We start from the raw sequence: 18,801 nt of genomic DNA, 5'->3' as shown, positions 1-18,801 counted from the left end.
TTTCTTTCTTTCTTTTTTCTTCAAATAAGTAAATCTTCTGATGCATTGGCAAGCACAAGACTCATTAAATATCCGAGGTAAAGAGAACAATATCCATTACCACCTGAGTTTTCAGGAGCATAGTACTTTGTCAAGGATGGAACAGATGGACAGATTACAGGTTTTATGCTTCATTTTTTTCCCCTGTCTTTTCAGGCATTGTTGTTGCTTGACCCTGTGTCTGTGGAGAGCAACAGACCATGGGGCTGGGGACGTAGTTGAAAGGAGTAACTCTGACGGCTTTACTAGGGGAGCTCTGTCGGAAATGGCCAACGCCACCACTGTGGGTACTTTCCACTGACTGAAAGGTGGAGGATGATGCTGTGCTGTAGTTTTTTAGAGATCCATCTGAATCCCCATCTTGGAGGGTATTCCCAAAGGCCATGCTTAATTTTCTGGCAAGGGCCATCTTTGTGGCCTCCTCTGCAATGCTAAGACCTTTTTCAATTGTGGGAGAGGTGCTTGAGTTAATTTTGTTGGCTGCGTAGTCCTCAGTTTGAACAGTTGCGTCACTTGTTTTCCGTGATGCCAGTGTAATAGTAGGCAGTTTTCCTGGTAGTGGTGGTGGCATCTGTTTGGTGCCATCAGGTGAAGGTAACAGAGGCAATGCAGTGGGTGGAAGGGTGCTCTTTAATATCTGGGGAACATCCTCATCACGAATCCTTCTCCAGGTCACTTTGTCAGCGTTACGTGATCCAACCCTCTGCTGCCTCTGATTTGTGTTCCTTTCACTTTTAGCTCGTCCACTTGAGTCAGAGGATGAAGAGCGAAGAGAGGAGCGGCTGGTGACACGACTCAAGACATTTATGCTTGGTGAGGAAGAATATCTTTTGAAGGTATCATCCCTTTTTTCTCTTGGCTTTGGTCCAGGTCTACTTCTCTGTGAGGCCCTGCAAGGACTTTCTGAGCTTGTTCGTCTAGCTGGACGTTTCACATCAACGTCTCTATCAATGGAGGTGGCTCTTGATAGAGCCATGCCCTGTCTGAGAACCCTCTGTTCCTGAACTTGGCTTTGTCCTTGAGTCAAAGGCATTCTTCTAGGACCTTGAACTGCTTCCTTGAGCTCCTGACAACGAGAAGAACATAAGAAAACTGCTGGGGCCCCTGGACCTGCTCTTCGGGGTGAGACATGCTGCGATGTTGGGACAGAACGTGAAGAAGCATCACGTCTTGAGACTTTTGGTGATTCTTTGATGAATGTCAGTTGTCTGAGAAAGCCATTACGATCTGATTCACCACTACTTGAATGAGTAGATGTCATGCGAACCAAATCCAACCGGTTTGCTGGTAGGATTCTTTTCCCTGACATCTGTGTATTTTGTCTGCTGATGCTACTGGGCTGGCTAGTTACTAAAGGTGAAATGTTTCTTGTTTGCCTTGATGGATTCTGCATAAATGGTATTCTGACTGGGGATTTCTGTGTTTTTCTGTCAATAGGAGATTTAGAATATTGATTGATGTTTGAAGTGCTCTTGTCCGGTGGACTGCATGGTGCTGATGCCACCTTTTTTTTACCTTGTTTAATGGTTTGTGTTGGGGAGGTTACTTTTTTCTGAGGATGCCTGGAAGGTGTTGAACTTTGAGATGATCCTGAAGACGAGCTCTTTGGTATCCTGGCAGGTGGTGTTGAGCTTCTTTTGGGCAATGACAACTGAGTGTCTATGGGGTTGCCCAGTCTGTGAAGGCTTCTTGACCTGTGTTGAGCTAAATTTGGATTCTTAGGGGCATCTGCTTTTGGTAAATTTTTTTTAGGTGGTGGTCTTTGAGAGAGAGTTGTCTCTTTTTTGGGTGTGTATATCACCGTTCTACCCCTAAAGACCATAGGCATGTTTGGAACAGGTTTACGAGGGGCAAAATCAAGTGGTTTATTAGCCTTTTTGTCATCTTTGTATACCTTCTTTTCTTTAGGAGTAAAGCTTGAATCAGACATAAATGACAGAACGGATTCAGACTCTGATGAGGGTTCTTGGGACTTTGAAGCTTGTAACTTGGTAATGATTGTATTTGCTCCTTCTTGTATTGCTCTCCATTCAACACTATTGAGATCAGAATCTTTGTCGGATGCCATTTCATCACTGTCTAGGTCAATTTCAGGGCTCCAATCCTCTGTTGTTTTCTGAAGTGTATTCTGTTTGTGCTTTTTCTCAGCATTCCTTTTTCTGGCAGTCTGCTTTTTCTTGTGTTGAGGCATAGCAGATGTTATGCATTTTATCAAAAGATCATCTTCTGAATCCATGCTGACTGAGCTTGGTGAGCTGTTCTCTTCAAGCTGGTTGAGGTCTTGCTGTGATTTAGGAGGGCACTGAGGGTTGGATGTTTTATTATGTCTATTCCTTATCCACGTATGCAGAGGTTTTTCATGATGTTCCTCAAATTCTGCATCACTCAAAGAGCTAAGAGAGGAACTCAATGAGTAACATGGAGGTGCTTCTTCTAAAATTAGATTTTGCTTGATTCTATGAAAACCCTTTTGGCGGGACTGGTAACTGTTGACTTGATCTTGTATATTAGCATTACGTATAACATTAGTCTTGCTTGATTCATAATGTTGTTTCCGTCCAGTCCTTTTCATCAGTCCATCCTGTCTGTCCATTTTATGGCATATGGCCACTTCTGTAGTTGTCGGGTGATGCCTAGACTGAAATGATAAAGTGTTTTCCTGTGCATGACTCCGAGAGCAGGTTTTCTGATTTTGGTACACCTCTGTGCTTTGTTTTCTTATGGGAATATCTAACTGTGGCATGCTTTTTGACAGATTCTGTCCTTGCTTTTGAATTTGTCTAACTGGAGACTGGCTTTGAATCCTTTGCTGGGTCATTTTTGCTGCCATCTCTTTACTCTGTATAAGTAATCTCTGAGTGGGCACCATATGTCTGACTGTTTTGTTCAGTTGGTTTGCAACTGTGTGAGACTGACATGTTATTTTAGTTGGTTTGTGGAAGCGAGAGAACATGCGTAGGTCTTCAATTCTCTTTGCCTCGATATCAACAAGCTCTTGTGTCTCTTTGTTTCTTCGCCAGTCTTTTATTCCTTTGGTTCTGACTGGATATTGGAGAGTTTCATCGCTCAAGGAAGTGGTGCTTGAGAAATTGATGGGTGTACCTTCAGCCGAGTCAGTGTAAGACGAATCATCATGATAGATTTCTTTTGAAGACATTCCAAGCTTTTGTCCAGTAAACATATGACTGTTTTTATTCTGCAGCACCATATACACTGGTAATTGCACAGATTTTCGAGTCTGCATGTTGAGAACTTGGTTTGAGAGGTTGGGCATCACAGTGGGCCTTACCTTCTTAAACCTGGAAGGCATGGCAGAATTAATGCACTCTTTGAGAATTTCAATGTCATCATCTGAGTTGCCTTCACTGTATTGGTCTTGGTCATCCATATCATCTTCCTTTTCAGAATCCTCTGGATCATTGTCTTGTTGGTTTAGCAAAGGAGTAAGTTTGAGCTCCACATCTTTCTGAACATAGTGTTCATGAAGAGGGAGGGCACTCAGACTAGAGGCACATGAGAAATTCTCAATTGGTTTTTCCACAGTGAAATAGATCATTGTGTCCAAATCAGGAGGTAGGTTAAACCTTTCTTTAAAGTCTGTGATTTCCATAAATTTGCGCAAACTACTTTCCCACTGGCTTCCTACACCACTAAGCGTCTGTGTCTCTGGTCCAATTGATTCTGCACAACACGGAGTTTTGCTGCGACTCGGAGGCATTGTTTGTCCTGGGCTGTCTGGTAGGTCACTGGGGCTTACAGTTCCACTTATCATTTCACTACATGGATCACTCTGAATAGAGCTGGCAATTGAAGGAGATTCAAAGCTGCCAAGTGAGCTCACTGAACTACAGCGGCTCATTACAAGAGGTGTTTCGTGAATGTAGTTTTCTGAAGAGCTGGATGGTGTCCTGTCCTCAAGAATTATTGGGGACACTCCTCTAAGGAACCTCTTCTCATTTTTGATTGTACTAGGGATATCAGGTGGATCAGAGCTGCTTATTTTCTGATCAGTTACTAATAACTGACTGTCACTCAAGTCATCAAGTGTCTCATTCTCATCCTCTTCATCTTTTCTCTCAACATTCACATCTTCCACCTCTATGATTTCTAATGAGGAGTCACTCTCTAGCTCATTTTCAGTCTGACTCTGTCCATCAAGTGCTCCATCCCCAGAAGATAAAGAAGACAGAGAACTGCAGCGAGAGAAGCATATTGGAGTGTTCTCTACAGAATACTTCTGAGGGGTCTCCAGCTGTCCTATTGTGGGACTTCTCGCAGAGCAAATTGGGGAAAACTTGCTAATACTTCCGCCAGTCATCACTGTTGGAACCCAAGCTTGCCTACGCATTGCTTGAGCTGCCTGAACATTAATTGCAGTCTTTGCAACCCCAAACTTGGCAACACTCTGGATCAGTGGAACATGCTGATAGGAGGGAGACAACTTGACAGTTGGTATACTGGCATCCGAAGACACCTTGGTTGATACAGTTGCAGGTGTTGATATAAAAGGTTCTTGACTCTTCTCTGTATCTGTGGAACCTAAATCAGGCAAAATAGCATCTTTGTTTGTCTCAAAATCTCTTTCAGGGATCTCATTTTGACATATGACTCTTGAAATATGTACACCACTGTTCAATGGTTCCTCATGAGCTACCTTAAGATCAAGTTTATTTGGACGTCGTTGTTCTGTTGGTCTTGCAGAGGTGCGAGTCTGTTCCTGACTGCCACAATAGCCATCACTGGTGCTTCCACTGTTAAGGCTGTCATTGGATAAATTTGAGTTGGCTGTTTTAAGACGCAAGAAGGCATGTGCTCTACTGAGACGCTCTTTAGGTGAAAAAGAGCTGGTATCAGAGAGATGACAAGGGGAACATGAAATGGCTCGTGCCTCGTGAAGCTCATCTGGCCCATAATTCCAATCCACAAAATGATCTTCTGAACTGAGGCTGAAGCTGTCCTCTGACGATGTATGCATGGTAATGTCTTCTACCAGTTTGTCAATTTTAGCCACTGTGTTGGTGATCTTCTTGGCTAATTTCTCAGCTGCTACAGTCACTTCATCATCAGGAGGTTGTGACCTTTTATTGTCAGTTTGAAAGGTTTCAATGTCTTGTTCAGGTTCCCCTTCTCGCTTACGTGGCTGAGTATTCAGGAAGTTTGAATTGTTCAAGAACATGGAGAGCATGGAGAAGGTTCCTGTGTCCAAGCTGGCTGATGTATTAGGTGCCTCATCATCATCAAAACACCCAGAATCTGAGGCATAGTCTTTTGCTAGGCTTTCAATGTGCCTCAATGGTTTGTTTATACTTTGATGCTTGAAACTTTGCTTCTCGATTGAATCAAATGTTTCTGCCAGATGCTTTGCATCTAATTCAGCCTCTAATGCTTTCTGTTTCCTCATGTAGAGGGATGGCATGCAGGATCCTGGGGATATAACAGCAGTATCTTTATATTTGAGTGGACGATTTGTGAGGAGGTTTCGCAGAGCTGCAGCACTTCCCATGGCTATCATTTTGTGCTTTGAGTGGATGAGATTGCGCAGCATGCTTACAGCTCCCAGATCCCACAGCAATTCCTGGTCCTTCGGACTACGTGCAGACAGGTTCCAGAGGGTTCCACATGCATTACTTACAATGGTAAGACTGTGAGATCGCAAGTGCTGCAGCAGAGTCTGAAGGCAGTTATGATCCCTGAGGATTTGCCTGAAATAGGAAAACGGGAAGAACTTAAGTGATGTCATTGATACTTTGACTGCTTAATTTGTGAATGTGAATAAACATGATACCTGTAATCATCTCGGGTAGCAATAAGACTGGACACATTACGCAGGATGCCTCCACCACTCTCAATAATGGCCAATGAGTTGGTTTGGCATCGATAAGTCAAAGTGCTAACCAAAAAGCCAAGAGCACCATCAACAGAACAAATTGCCACCTTATTCTCAGTGCTGTGTGCTGACAAATTCCACAGTGCACTTAACACACTCTTTAAGGTGGATTCCTGTGGGGAAGACCATATAAAATCACAATGGGTAAATCAGTTATCTTCATTTTTATGTAAACTTGGTAGTAAATAAGAGATATTTGATTGTACCTTTGTAGCCTGCAATGCACATGTCATAAGTGCTGACACACTGCCGACATCTCTCAAAGCCCTTTTACTGTTGATATCAGCACGCCATGACAAGTTTCTCAGTATACTTGACACTACCTAAAAGTAATGACAGATCACAGAGCTGACGTGGGCCAAATAATTACAATTGAGAGAAGTAAAAATAATAGTAATAGTAAAAATACTCTAAAATGGTCTGTTAGTATATTCTTCTGTACTTAAAGTTCATCTAATGGTTTGCTCTTTGGAAAAGTAACTTATGCACCTGCTGTAATTCCTCGTTATCAGATGCAAGCTGTGCAACAATGGCTTGAAGACAGTTTCTCTTTGAGCAAAGAGTAGCCTGAAAAAGTAAATAAAAAGGATTTTGTCAACATCACAAGAAGACAAGCTAAAAAAACTCAGAAAAAACTGCATTTGTCAGACAGTTATACATTTGCCTGGTACTGAATTTCTGCATTATCATAATTGCAAAATTAACTTACCAATGATCACATTTATATTTTGTTTAATTATTTAATTTTGTTTATATTTCAGTAAAAACATTTATGGCCATTGTGGCAATAACTTAATATTGGGCACTGATTGAATAATTATATGAATGAAATGACTGCACAAATAAAGAAATGTTTATTAACCCCATGCCTTTCATTTATACATGATTCCACACTTGTATGCAATAATTTGAAAATGTACCTTATTTACGACATCTCCATATGTAAGATTAGTGAGTGCCATTCCTGCGTAACGCCGGAGGGCCATATTGATTGGCTCATTGTGCATGCCATACAGTTCTTGGTCCAGCTGCATTAGCTCTGCAATGGCTTGCAGGCCCCCTAAAAGATACACAAATAAGCTTTTTCAGTGTTTTTAACCACAGAATACACTCTATTGCTCTTTGGTCTATTTAGAGAAACTGCATTCCCGTACCTAGTTCATTCATTGCCCTGCGGTACTCTTCCTCAAAAGATAACTTCATTATTGAGCACAAGGCCTGGCACATCTGGGGATCCACTGGCTCAGGGATTTCTGTGGATATCAAACAGAATGTATATTTATGTGAATCATTTTATATCATTTTAACAATATTTATGACAATTTTTTTTGTTTTGTTTTTATAACTTAACCAGGACTCACCTGTAGTTTTGCCACCACCAGGTGAAGGGGTACTTAGATGATTCTCAATCCAATCCCAGCCATTCTCGCAGTGTGAGCGGATCTGCTCTAGCACATGAAGAACTCTCATCTCGCGTCGTGCTTGGCCCTCATCTGGCTGTGAGTACATAATGTTGTGAAGGGCAGCACTGGCTCTGGAACGGGCTTCTCGACTATAGCCTCCTGCCCCAGCTGCCTCCCCGGTGCCTCCCTCATGTAGTATTTGCACAAGCAGTGGGACGCAGCCAGACTTGCGCATAGCAATGCAGCTTTCCTGTGAGCTTGACATTGCCAAAAGGGTACGGGACATCTCTTCCCGATCTCTAGAGGCCAGCATGGAGAGTAGCCAAAATACCATATCCACCTGCAATCCAAACAGTATATATATGACATATATTATCTTACAGTTCATTATTGCACTATTGTTTTTGATTACTAAAACTTTATGTTTACTGTATACAGTATAAGGGTCGGAAATAAAATTAATGGCGGGGATGCTGAAAATTATTTTACTATGCAAAACTGTTTCCCAATCATAGCAGGGGGCGTCAAAATGAAGTGCTTCAAAGAGAGAGTCAACAACAGGATAGAAAATAACCTATTACTTAAAAACTATGATGGTTTTGATGTAAAAATCTTGCTAACATTATAAGTGGACATCAGAGATATTTATAATTAAATAAAATGCGGTTCAATACCCCTTTAAAGTCAACCATCCATCCATTCTCCAAACTGCTTGTCCTATTTAGGGTCGCACATGGTTGCTGGAGGCTATTTCAGCGTCTCGGGCCGAAAGCAGGAAACACATTGGATGGATGGCCAGTCCAGCACAAGTCTAACACTCACAGATATTTTCGAACTCACACCTATGATCAATTTAGTGTCTCCAATCTACCTATCCTTCGGTGAGGCGACAGTGCTACCAACTGAGCCACCATGCTGCAACCATAAGTGCTCAAATTTATTTCAATGCATTTATTCAAGTATAAAGTGCAAATGCATAGACCAGTATATTTACGTTTATAGAAAGGCAAATATTGCCCCTTTGTTAAATAAATTCTGAAAGACACTGTAAGATGCATTTTAGTTCCTAATGAATCTTCTGTAATGTTTTTGATTTAAAAAAAAGCACAACAAGGGTCTTACTTTGCTCCCTGTTTCTCCAGAAGCTTCCAAAGCACCAGCATTTCCAGTATCCATGTCAGGGACAGATGTTTTTGAGAGGCACTCTGTGTTCTGTGAACACAGAGAGTATGGTTTATTATTTGTTCCAATTTTGTACATTTGGTTTATATGTCTGACTTAAGCAACACATTCATATTTATCAAAGCATCAAATATGTGCTATAATAAGAATGATCCACACATATTGATAGGGTGTGTATTCTTCAAAATAAAGTACCAAATAACTTTTGAAGCTATAATAGCAATATTTTTTCCTGTTTAAAATCTGTTTCTGTTTGATTAAGCATTAGCACACCATCTGCATGTGGAGAGTGAATCACCACCAGTGGCTAAGCACTTGATTCATTCTTGCATGCTCAAACCCATCACTATGGCAACGTTGGGCACCAGTGCTACAAATACAATCCCTAGACAACTAGACTACATACAAGGATACTGATATAGCTCAAATTATCTTCTAGAGTTTTCAGAATACATTTTTATTTTATTTTAATGCAAATAGTATTCAGTTAAAAAAAATTACCTAAATACTTAAAATAAGGTTTATTGTGCTTAAATACAATCATTAATTGTGAACGTGAATTAATTTACAAAATGAACATTTTCATTTATTATTATTACTATTATTATTTTATTTTACAGTATATAGGCAAAGCGGCTACCAAGAGTCAAAAATACACGTGAACTCCTTCAATACAGTTTAAAAACCATCCCAGGATGCACGTCATTAAGTTTGAAAAAATGTCAAGGGTGCAAAGCTGTAATTTAGACAAAAAGGTGCCTAACATAAAATATTGTTGTGGCAAAGCAGGGCGCGAGAACGGTGCCAGGCCGTTGGCGTGATTGCTAATGAGCGTCACCTGCGCACCGCACCAGTCTCGCATTTCTCACGGAGGAGCTTCGGAAGCATAAAAGGAGTAGCGACGACAGTGAAGGACGAGAGAGGACCAGGCCTGGACATTATGTTATGTTTTGTTTATGTGTGTGCGGCAGTCGTCCATGAGGAGCTGCCGCTTTTACTTTCGTTTTGTGTTTATTCATAATTAAAGTGTTAAAACGTTTGCCGGTTCCCGCCTCCTTCTTCCCATTACAATTGTTTCTTAGCATATAGGGTTGATATGCTGAACTATTTTGGTCACTGCATAATCCACATACTTCCACATTAATTCATAGTTTCGATGACTACTATTATTCTAAAATGTGCAAAATAGTAAAAAATGTAGAATGAGTTGAAAAGTGTAGTGTAGGTCCCTTAAAAAAAGCTTTACTCATTGCACACAGAATAAATGGCAAGTTTGGCAACCTTGTACTGCAGACTTCATTATATCCTGACATCTATCATTTTAGATTTCTCAGCATCATTAAACAGTACGTAGTTCTCAAGAGCTCATTGTCAGTCTGGTGCAGTATTGAGCAGACATATGACTGTGCTGCGGTGGGAATCCCTTAGTCCCAGAGAGCTATGCTCTAAATTACAGCGTCACACTTGCCAAGCATCCCAGTTACTGAGCAGCCAATAGGAGGCAGCTTGCAGAGGGCAAACCCTGTTTTTTTTGCATAGCAACATTCGGTGCCAGCCTGTTCTGTGAGACAGGGCCAGGTGAGATTGGGCAGTGCAGCTGTGCAGTAAAAAAAAAGAAAATCCTAGAAGAATAACACCTTCGTTTTTCATGAGCTGAGTAGCCATTGCAGAGAACCATATAAAAACTATGTCGCATTTCCATCAGTTAAACACTGAATTACAAATTTTATTTAATTACCATACATATTAAATATAATATTTTATGTAGCAGAACAGTCATGCTACACTACAGTGGAAACCACATACATTTCTGAATAATTATTTAAGACAAATTAATGCTAATTGCAATTTATATATATTTTTTTTATTATAAGCAACTACTAGCAACCTTTACTTTTAGCCCTGTAATATAATATAAATTGGCATGTTATTTAGTAATTACTTTTTACAACCTCAATCCATTACCTGTGTGCCCTTAATGTCACATTTTTAATGTGACTTTTCCAGCATGCTGGTTCAGTCAACATTGTTTTCTGTGGTTTTGTGTTGCCCCTGGTAATGGCAAACCCTCAGTAGTTTACAGCATCTATAAATTGTTCTGTGAAAATGCCACTATTGAGAGATAAAAAACAGTGGAGAAACGTATTTGTAGCATTTTAATTTGACCAAATAATTCACCAGAATTAAACCATCAAAGTGTCATTTCTTTCTATGAGTGTGACCCTGAACAGTTCCTGTCTTCACTAAACTATTATAAATTACAAATTATTATTGTTGTTAAGTTCATAGAAAATGATGAAAAACATTTTTAAGATTTCTCGTGTTAATATCAGGGTGTGTAACTATTAAATATAATGTTGTAAATATATATTTAAAATGATCAATATAACTTTCACAGAACAATTGGTGTGATATGTAATACCTTGGGACACTGTTTTATGGTTGCATGTCAGTTATACCTCCTACACTTGACTTTGATTTAGCAGAAATTTTTTTTTTTTTTAAATATTGATAATGTTTTACAACAAAACTGCTTCACTTATTTAAAGTTTTAAAGATGTATTTATTTATTTTTTTCAGTAATTTCAGCCTTTAAAATAAATACTTTTCATATATTTAAATCTCCGGATATATAGTTGAATATTTGAATTTTATTATCACTAAAAATATCAAAATCAATTGTATTTCAGAAAATGAAAACATTCATCGTAGAAGAGCTCTCTTTATTGTCTGTATCATTTGCTTTTTTAAAGCATTTTTGAACAATTTAATATATATGAGTGACAAATCATTAATAATTTAAGGAATTTTATGATTCAGGCTCAAATGGAGGACAGGGGTATATGTGTCACCTGAGTCTCTGGTAGAGCACTCTTCTCTTGAGGACCACGCGAGCTCTGGGCCTCATGAAGCTCTTTTTCCAGCTGCTCTAACCGAGCAACACGGATCTGTACGCAGAAACACATGCCGTGATTAATGATACAATATCTGCAACATTCTAATGCTTTGAAAGCAATACTTTGAAGGCTCATTTTCATACACCATATTATCTCTGCTACAAAGCCTAGTTTAGCCATACAGTTCATCCAACATTTCTGATAAAGCTGGCTGACCAAGGGTGTATTGCTGGTTAGGGAGATTTTAGAAGCCTGGTTGGGGACACCGTGAGTGATAGATTTGCAGTTGATAAAAGCGTAACCCAGTTGTGACTGACACGTGACACTTAAGCTGGATTTACAGCTGGATCTTTGTAGATGAAAACGTGGCATTTAATCTATAATCTGTTCTTACTTGTGTTCTCTGCACCATCTCGTCACTGGTCCCGAAGCGTTCCTCCATCACGGAACGCAATTGCTGAGCTTCAAACTCTAGCTGCTGACGAATGAAATCCACCTGCAAGGAGAACTGTGAAGCACAGAAAAATGCACAGATAATGTACTGCACACATACCATGTTCATCATTTAAAGAACAAGAACAAATTTCTAGAGACATGAAAGAAAATTACAGACTGAAACTAATCTATAAATGATATTCAATAAAAAGCTTTTATTTTATAAAAAAGAGCTGCATAAACATTCTGAAGGACTTCCCCTTTTGTATTAAATGGAAAAAAGACAGTCAATACTGGTTTGGAACGACATGTTAGTGAGTTTTCAGTTATACTTTATTTTGGGGTGTCCTTGTTACAGTGTAACCATAAATTTAAGTACTGAGAAATATTAATTAACAACATGTACTTATTAGGGCTAGAGTAAGGATTTGGTTTAAGGTTAATTGCATGTAATTATGCATAATTTACTGTTATTACTACAATACGTACAATGAAAATGTTCATCTTTGGCTGAACTAGCCCTTTAAGAATCATAGCTGTTATTTCAAACTAGACAAGGGCATTACCTGTCTCAAAAAAAAAATCTACATTTAGGACAGTCTGTGGTCATTAGCAGCAAAACCAGGTGACCTCATTTTTGGCTACAGATACACACAGTCCTATCAGTGAGCAAACAGTTGTTTAGATTGCTTACCGTATCGAGCCGTGGCAGTTCAGCCAGTCTCTGAGACAAACCCTGCAGCTGTGAGTAATACCATCGCCGCTCTCTCTCCTCTTTTTCTATTTCACTCAGCAACATGGACCTACAACACACAAAACACATTCCTAAAACCTGAAATTACTGTACTCAACCAGGGTTGGGAAGAATTTAGAATTTAAGAACTGAATCACTTTCATGAGTGTGCATTTAAAGGTGCTCTAAGCGATGTTGGGTGACGTCACTTCTTGTTGACATTCAAAGTATTGTCAAACAAAACGGAGGCTAGCTCAACCTCCTCATCCCGTCCTCTCCCCCTCCCTTCCTGAAACAGTCATGAACCATTTAGAAAAACCAAACTGGATTTACCCATCTGTCCAGCAAAAACAGAGCCACCTGAATGTCGGATTGGAAGCCCTTCTGCCGGCGAAGTTCTTGCCACCTTTTGAATGCTTTTCCGATGTAAATTCAGGACTTTGCGCGTTCCTTCTCCTTTTCCCTATTCTTTGTTATTTGTTCATCTGAACGTCTTCTCTTTGATCGCCATATCAAAATTATCAATATAACATTTTAACGTTAGTTGTTGTCTAGGAAATGGAGCCTGGGCTGTCTACAGAGGCCATGTTTTTTTGACAGTGTGTTCAGGGGACAGGCAGCTAGCAGATAGTGAGGAGATGTTTGCTGTATATGACAAAAAATGTTTTGGCCTAAAAAATGCGATTTGGAATGGTATAGGCCATAGGATGTTGAATTAGTTGAACTGAATTTCATGTTCTTGCATGTTTTTTTTTTTTTTTAATAAAACATTTGGAAAATACATTGGGCGTATAAAATTTGTTGTTTTTTTTGTTTGCTTTAATTTCCAACCGTTTGTATGTAGTAGCATGTTGATCTGCCAATTGTGGCAGATCTTTCATTTGGAGAACTCTCCTCATGTGTTTGCAATTTGCATAATGATGCATTTAAAATGACCAAACTTATCATTACAAAAGTTCATAATGCTGTTGCAGATTAAATATAATGTGGAAAACATTGAATAAATATCTTTTCGTCAGGTTAGATACTGATAATTAATAACTCAAACCCCCATCGGACTCGCACATCCGCCATGTTTGTAGTTTTTAAATACTGTTAATTCGTGTTTGTAGTTCTAAATGAATCCTCGTCCAACACGCAAAGGGTTGTAAGCAATATTAGCTGTTAGTGTGCACGGATCTGCACATTGGATTCTAACCGGAAAAAGTAGACCACCCGGTTATTTTTGGAATACACATTTCAACATACTATGATTTGGGATGCACTAATTCTAATTTCAAATACTATTTAGGATGGATAGTATCCGAATTTGGACGCGGCAATGGTCAAGATGATCTGCTGAAGTTCAAAGTGAGCATCAGAATGAGGAAGAAAGGTGATTTAAGTGACTTTAAATGTGGTATGGTTGTTGGTGCCACACGGGCTGGTATTTCAGTATTTCAGAATGAGCAGATCTACTGGTGTTTTCACACATTTGGTCCGAAAAACAGAAAATATCCAGTGAGAGCCAGTTCTGTGGGTGAAAATGTCTTGTTGATGCCAGAGGTCAGAGGAGAATGGCCAGACTGGGTGCCACTCCTGTCAGCAAAGAACAGAAAACTATGTCTCACCATAACTGGACAATAGAAGATTGGAAAAAATGTTGCTTAGTCTGATGAGTCTCAATTTCTGCTGTGACATTCAGATGGAAGGTCCAGAATTTGGCGTAAACAACATGAAAGCATAGATCTATCTTGCCTTGAATCAACGGTTCAGGTTGCTGGTGGTGGTGTAATGGTGTGGAGCACATTTTCTTGGCACACTTTGGGCCCCTTAGTACCAGTTGAGCATCGTTTAAATGCCACAGCCTACCTGAGTTTTGTTGCTGACCATGTCCATCCCTTTATGATCATAGTGTAGTGATATTGTGATGGCTACTTCCTGCAGGATAATGCACCATGTCACAAAGCTCAAATCATCTCAAACTGATTTCTTGAACATGACAATGAGTTAACTATACTCAAATGGCCTCTACAGTCACCAGATCTCAATCCAATAGAGCACCGTTGGGATGTGGTGTGATTTGGTAGGATGTACAGCTGACAAATCTGCAGCAACGGCATGATGCTATCATGTTAATATCGACCAAAATCGCAGTGGAATATTTCAAACAACTTGTTGAATCTATGTCACGAAGAATTAAGGCAGTTCTGAAGGCAAAAGGGGGTCCAAATACCAAGGTGTACCTAATAAAGTGGCCGGTGAGTGTATATGCATTTCCTTTATTTCTCTTATGTTCATGAATAATCTTACATTCATGGGTGAATCCAAACTGTTATCCAGTTAAATGCACTCTAGAATGAGAGCACCAATTTCCTATATTACCACTTACTATTACCACTACTAGCAACAACAAGTAATTATGGATCATGAATGTGACCTAAAATGCCTAAATGCTACTGGCTTTTAAAGGGGACTAACCCTCTAAGGAAAAGAACATTTTGGTTAAACCAGACATATGATGAGTCTTAAGATGTGATGATCTCACCTCTCTTTACAGAGTTCCTCTAAGTGCTGGGCAGTGACACGGCCTTCTCCAATTGCCAGATGAGGGTGTCCGAGGTGCATGGCTGTGCCTTCTCCAGATGCAGATGAAGACTGGCGGGACGGTGGACAGACGGGACTCCTGGCTCTGCCGAGGCTCAGTCTTTCCTCGCCTTCCCCTACCTGGCTAGCCATCGTCTCCGGAAACACACGCAGGTTGTGAGGCTGGTACTTGAGCTCATAGTAGTTGGTCAAGTCCATATGCAGCTCTGTAAAATAAATAAATAAATAAAGCCAAAAAGTTTTTTTTTTTTTTTGGTCTTTTTATAGTTTGCGTTTAGTACTTGTGGATTTGTACAAATTACTAAGCTAAAATCAATTTATTTTGCTGTAGTGCTGTATTCAGTAGTAGCTTACTTTGAAAAGAGTGGTACAGGAAACAATATCTAAATATTTTACAGTCTTCTGTCTCTAATAGGGCTGATTTGACAATTTTGAAAAATCGATATTAATCGATCTTCATCTTTAATGAATCTATAAATCCCAATATAAACTTTTAGTCTATGCGGTTTTCTGGACATGTATGAACAAAACTTTACCAAACATTATTTGTAACATGCCTGCTATACAATAATCACCTTGTAAAAGCCTTGTGCTTTCTTTTAATAAAAAAACTGTCAATTTTCAAACTGTGTCAATTTTATAATGAAAATTCAAACAATAAATGTTGTTTAAGCGCTCCTTAATGTGGTGTGACATATCGCTGTAGCTGCTCCAGTTTAAACTTAAGTGCAGAGCGTACATGAACCAATCATCTCTTTACAATTAGTTACTATTTGTGACAGGCCTCCTCTTCTTCAAGAGTCATCCTGCTGAGGCCTCCATGCAAACAGCTTCATCTTTGCAGGTAGAGCTAGAAAAGAGGCCTCTCTCTCATAATATGTGGTTGTTCTTTAGGCCCTTCGCACCCTGAGCTCCGTGTTGGGTATGTCTAAACTTAGCTGTTTTCCACATGGTAAGAGGAAACACTAGACCCTCTCTGGTGTGAGTATGGCAGGCCTCCTCTTCCTTGAGACTCATCCTGCTGAGGCCTCCATCCCTCAGAGCTCCATGCAAACAGCTTTGCAGGTAGAGTTAGAGAAGAGGCCTCTCTCAATGACAGAGAGTTGTTCTCTGGTTGTTCTCTAGACCCCTTGCTCCCTGAGCTCTGTGTTGTGCATATCTGAGCTGAACTGTTTCCCACATTATAAGAGAAAACACTAGAGACCACATAGGTGTGAGTGTGGCAGGCCTCCTCTTCTTTGAAAGTCATCCTTCTGAGGCCTCCGCTCCCCATAGCTCTGGGAAGGAGCTATCTGTCTCTGGTTAGAGACTGTGGTCAGGTTCAGTCTTCAAAGAAAACAGGTTGTTGGCTTCAGCTGGTAAAGCATGATAGCCTCCCTGGTATGGGGGTTGATGCTGGTCCCCCTGAAAGTAGCAGGCTAGGGCCCGTAGGGTCTGGGCCATATTCCCTTAAAGGAGCCCCCCTCTAAGTTGGGTTGTGGTGTCCAGGCCTTTGAGCTGGCTCTGGGTCAAGTCCTTCGTGTAAAATCACAAAGGTGCTTCCACATTAAGCATGAAGCCCGGGCAGTGGCCGTAGGGGGTAGTGCTACTGACAGCCTGGTGCGTACCAGTAGGGGGATTTAACTCTGAGTTAAATGTGTTTTGTGCTTGTCACAGCCATGATTGACAAACATCCCCTCAGCATGGCAGCGTGGGTATTTTGTTACCAAAAGTGTCTCAGGACGCAGTGCAAGTTCCCTTTCGAAAGGAAACATCTCGGGTTACGACTGTATCTCGTCGCCATGCCTCCAAGCTGCCTGCACAGTCCCTTCAGACGAAGAAGTGGATGACATGTTCTCTAGGCACCCTTTTATACTTCCTGGTCACACTAGTAGTGACCTCATGGCTGTCGCCGGCCAATACGATTGCCGTGATTATACAGTACTTCAGTCATCAGTCACGCTGAGGCGTTCCCCCAAAGTGTCTCAGGACGCAGTGTCTTGTGCTGTACACCACATATATATCCAAAATTTTGTATATAATATATATGTATATTGAGTATATATATACAGTATATATATAAAGTATCTCACAAAAGTGAGTACACCCCTCACATTTTAGTATATCTACTCAAGGGACAATATTATAGAAATGAAACTTGAATATATTTTAGATTACTCATTTTGCTGCTTGTATAGCAGTATATATTTACTGTCCTCTGAAAATAACTCAACATACAGCCATTATTGTCAAAATAGCTGGCAACAAAAGTGAGTACACCCTAAGTGATTATAGCTGTATGACGTTTAACCATGCAAAGCCGCATGTCCTATTCATCATGTTCATGTTTTTGTCTGCTTGACAGGACCATACAAATTGTTGTATCTTGTATTAGAGCAGTTCAAATTGGTGCTTTGAGTACAATTCTCTCATACTGACCACTGGATGTTCAACATGGCACCTCATGGCAAAGAACTCTCTAAGGATTTGAGAATTAGAATTGTTGCTCTCCACAAAGATGGCCTAGGCTATAAGAAGATTGGTAACACCCTGAAACTGAGTTACAGTACAGGCCAGGGTCATACAGAGGTTTTCCAAGATGGGTTCCACTCGGAACAGGCCTCGCAAGGGTCAATCAAAGAAGTTGAATCCTCATGCTGTGTGCCAGGTGCAGAAGCTGGCTTCAAAAAACAGACGAATGAGTGCTGCCAGCATTGCTTTAGAGGTTGCAGAAGCGAAAGGTCAGCTTGTCAGTGCTCAGACCATACGCCGCACAACTGCAACAAGTCGGTTTCCATGGCCGTTGTCCCAGAAGGAAGCCTCTTCTGAAGCTGGCTCACAAGAAAGCCCGCAAACAGTTTGCTGAAAGCAACCTGTCCAAGAACATGAATTACTGGAACCATGTCCTGTGGTCTGATGAGACTAAGATAAACTTGTTTGGTTCAGATGGTGTCCAGCATGTGTGGCGATGCCCTGGTGAGGAGTACCAAGAAAATTGTGTCTTGCCTACAGTCAAGCATGGTGGTGGTAGCATCATGGTCTGGGGCTGCATGAGTGCTGCTGGTACTGGGGAGCTGCGCTTCATTGAGGAAAACATGGATTCCAATATGTACTGTGACATTCTGAAGCAGAACATGAAGCTCTCCCTTCAGAAACTGGGCCGAACGGCATGATAACGACCCCAAACACACCGCCAAGATGACAACTGCCTTGCTGAGGAAGCTGAAGGTGAAGGTGATGGAATCACCAAGTATTTCTCGAGACCTGAAACCTATTGAGCACCTGTGGGGCATCCTCAAGCAGAAGGTGGAGAGGCGTCATGAGGCGCCATGTGTCTAAGACTCCGTGATGTCATTATTGAGGAGTGGAAGAGGGTCCCAGCAACCACCTGTGCAGCTCTGGTGAATTCCATGGCCAGGAGGATTAAGGCAGTGTTAGATAACAATGGTGCTCACACAAAATATTGACACTTTGGACACAGTTTTGACATGTTCACTTAGGGTGTACTCACTTTTGTTGCCAGCTATTTTGACAATAATGGCTGTATGTTGAGTTATTTTCAGAGGACAGTAAATATATACTGCTATACAAGCAGCAAAATGATTAATCTAAAATATATCCAAGTTTCATTTCTATAGTATCGTCCCTTGAGAAGATATA

At 40.5% G+C, this 18,801-nt stretch overlaps 1 protein-coding gene across 3 annotated transcripts in view; it reads right to left on the bottom strand.

Annotated features, from left to right (window-relative positions):
* Nucleotides 1–18,801, bottom strand: part of apc2 (APC regulator of WNT signaling pathway 2) — a 43,660-nt gene continuing 24,859 nt past the window's right edge. For all 3 annotated transcript variants that reach the window (XM_084101012.1, XM_084101013.1, XM_084101011.1), the window contains exons 4-15: nt 15,104–15,368; nt 12,538–12,646; nt 11,803–11,916; nt 11,364–11,459; nt 8,452–8,541; nt 7,288–7,669; nt 7,081–7,179; nt 6,847–6,986; nt 6,416–6,493; nt 6,133–6,249; nt 5,825–6,039; nt 1–5,741 (exon numbers count right to left, since the gene is read on the bottom strand). In XM_084101012.1, coding sequence (XP_083957138.1) covers nt 164–5,741; nt 5,825–6,039; nt 6,133–6,249; nt 6,416–6,493; nt 6,847–6,986; nt 7,081–7,179; nt 7,288–7,669; nt 8,452–8,541; nt 11,364–11,459; nt 11,803–11,916; nt 12,538–12,646; nt 15,104–15,368 — 7,283 coding nt within the window. In that variant the 3' untranslated portion in view covers nt 1–163. The remainder of the gene's footprint in view (nt 5,742–5,824; nt 6,040–6,132; nt 6,250–6,415; nt 6,494–6,846; nt 6,987–7,080; nt 7,180–7,287; nt 7,670–8,451; nt 8,542–11,363; nt 11,460–11,802; nt 11,917–12,537; nt 12,647–15,103; nt 15,369–18,801) is intronic.

This window comes from Abramis brama, assembly GCF_963993115.1.
Source record: "Abramis brama genome assembly, chromosome: 23".
NCBI lineage: Eukaryota > Metazoa > Chordata > Actinopteri > Cypriniformes > Leuciscidae > Abramis > Abramis brama.
Note: the sequence above shows the minus strand (reverse complement) of the source record. Positions and strands in the feature narration are given on the sequence as shown.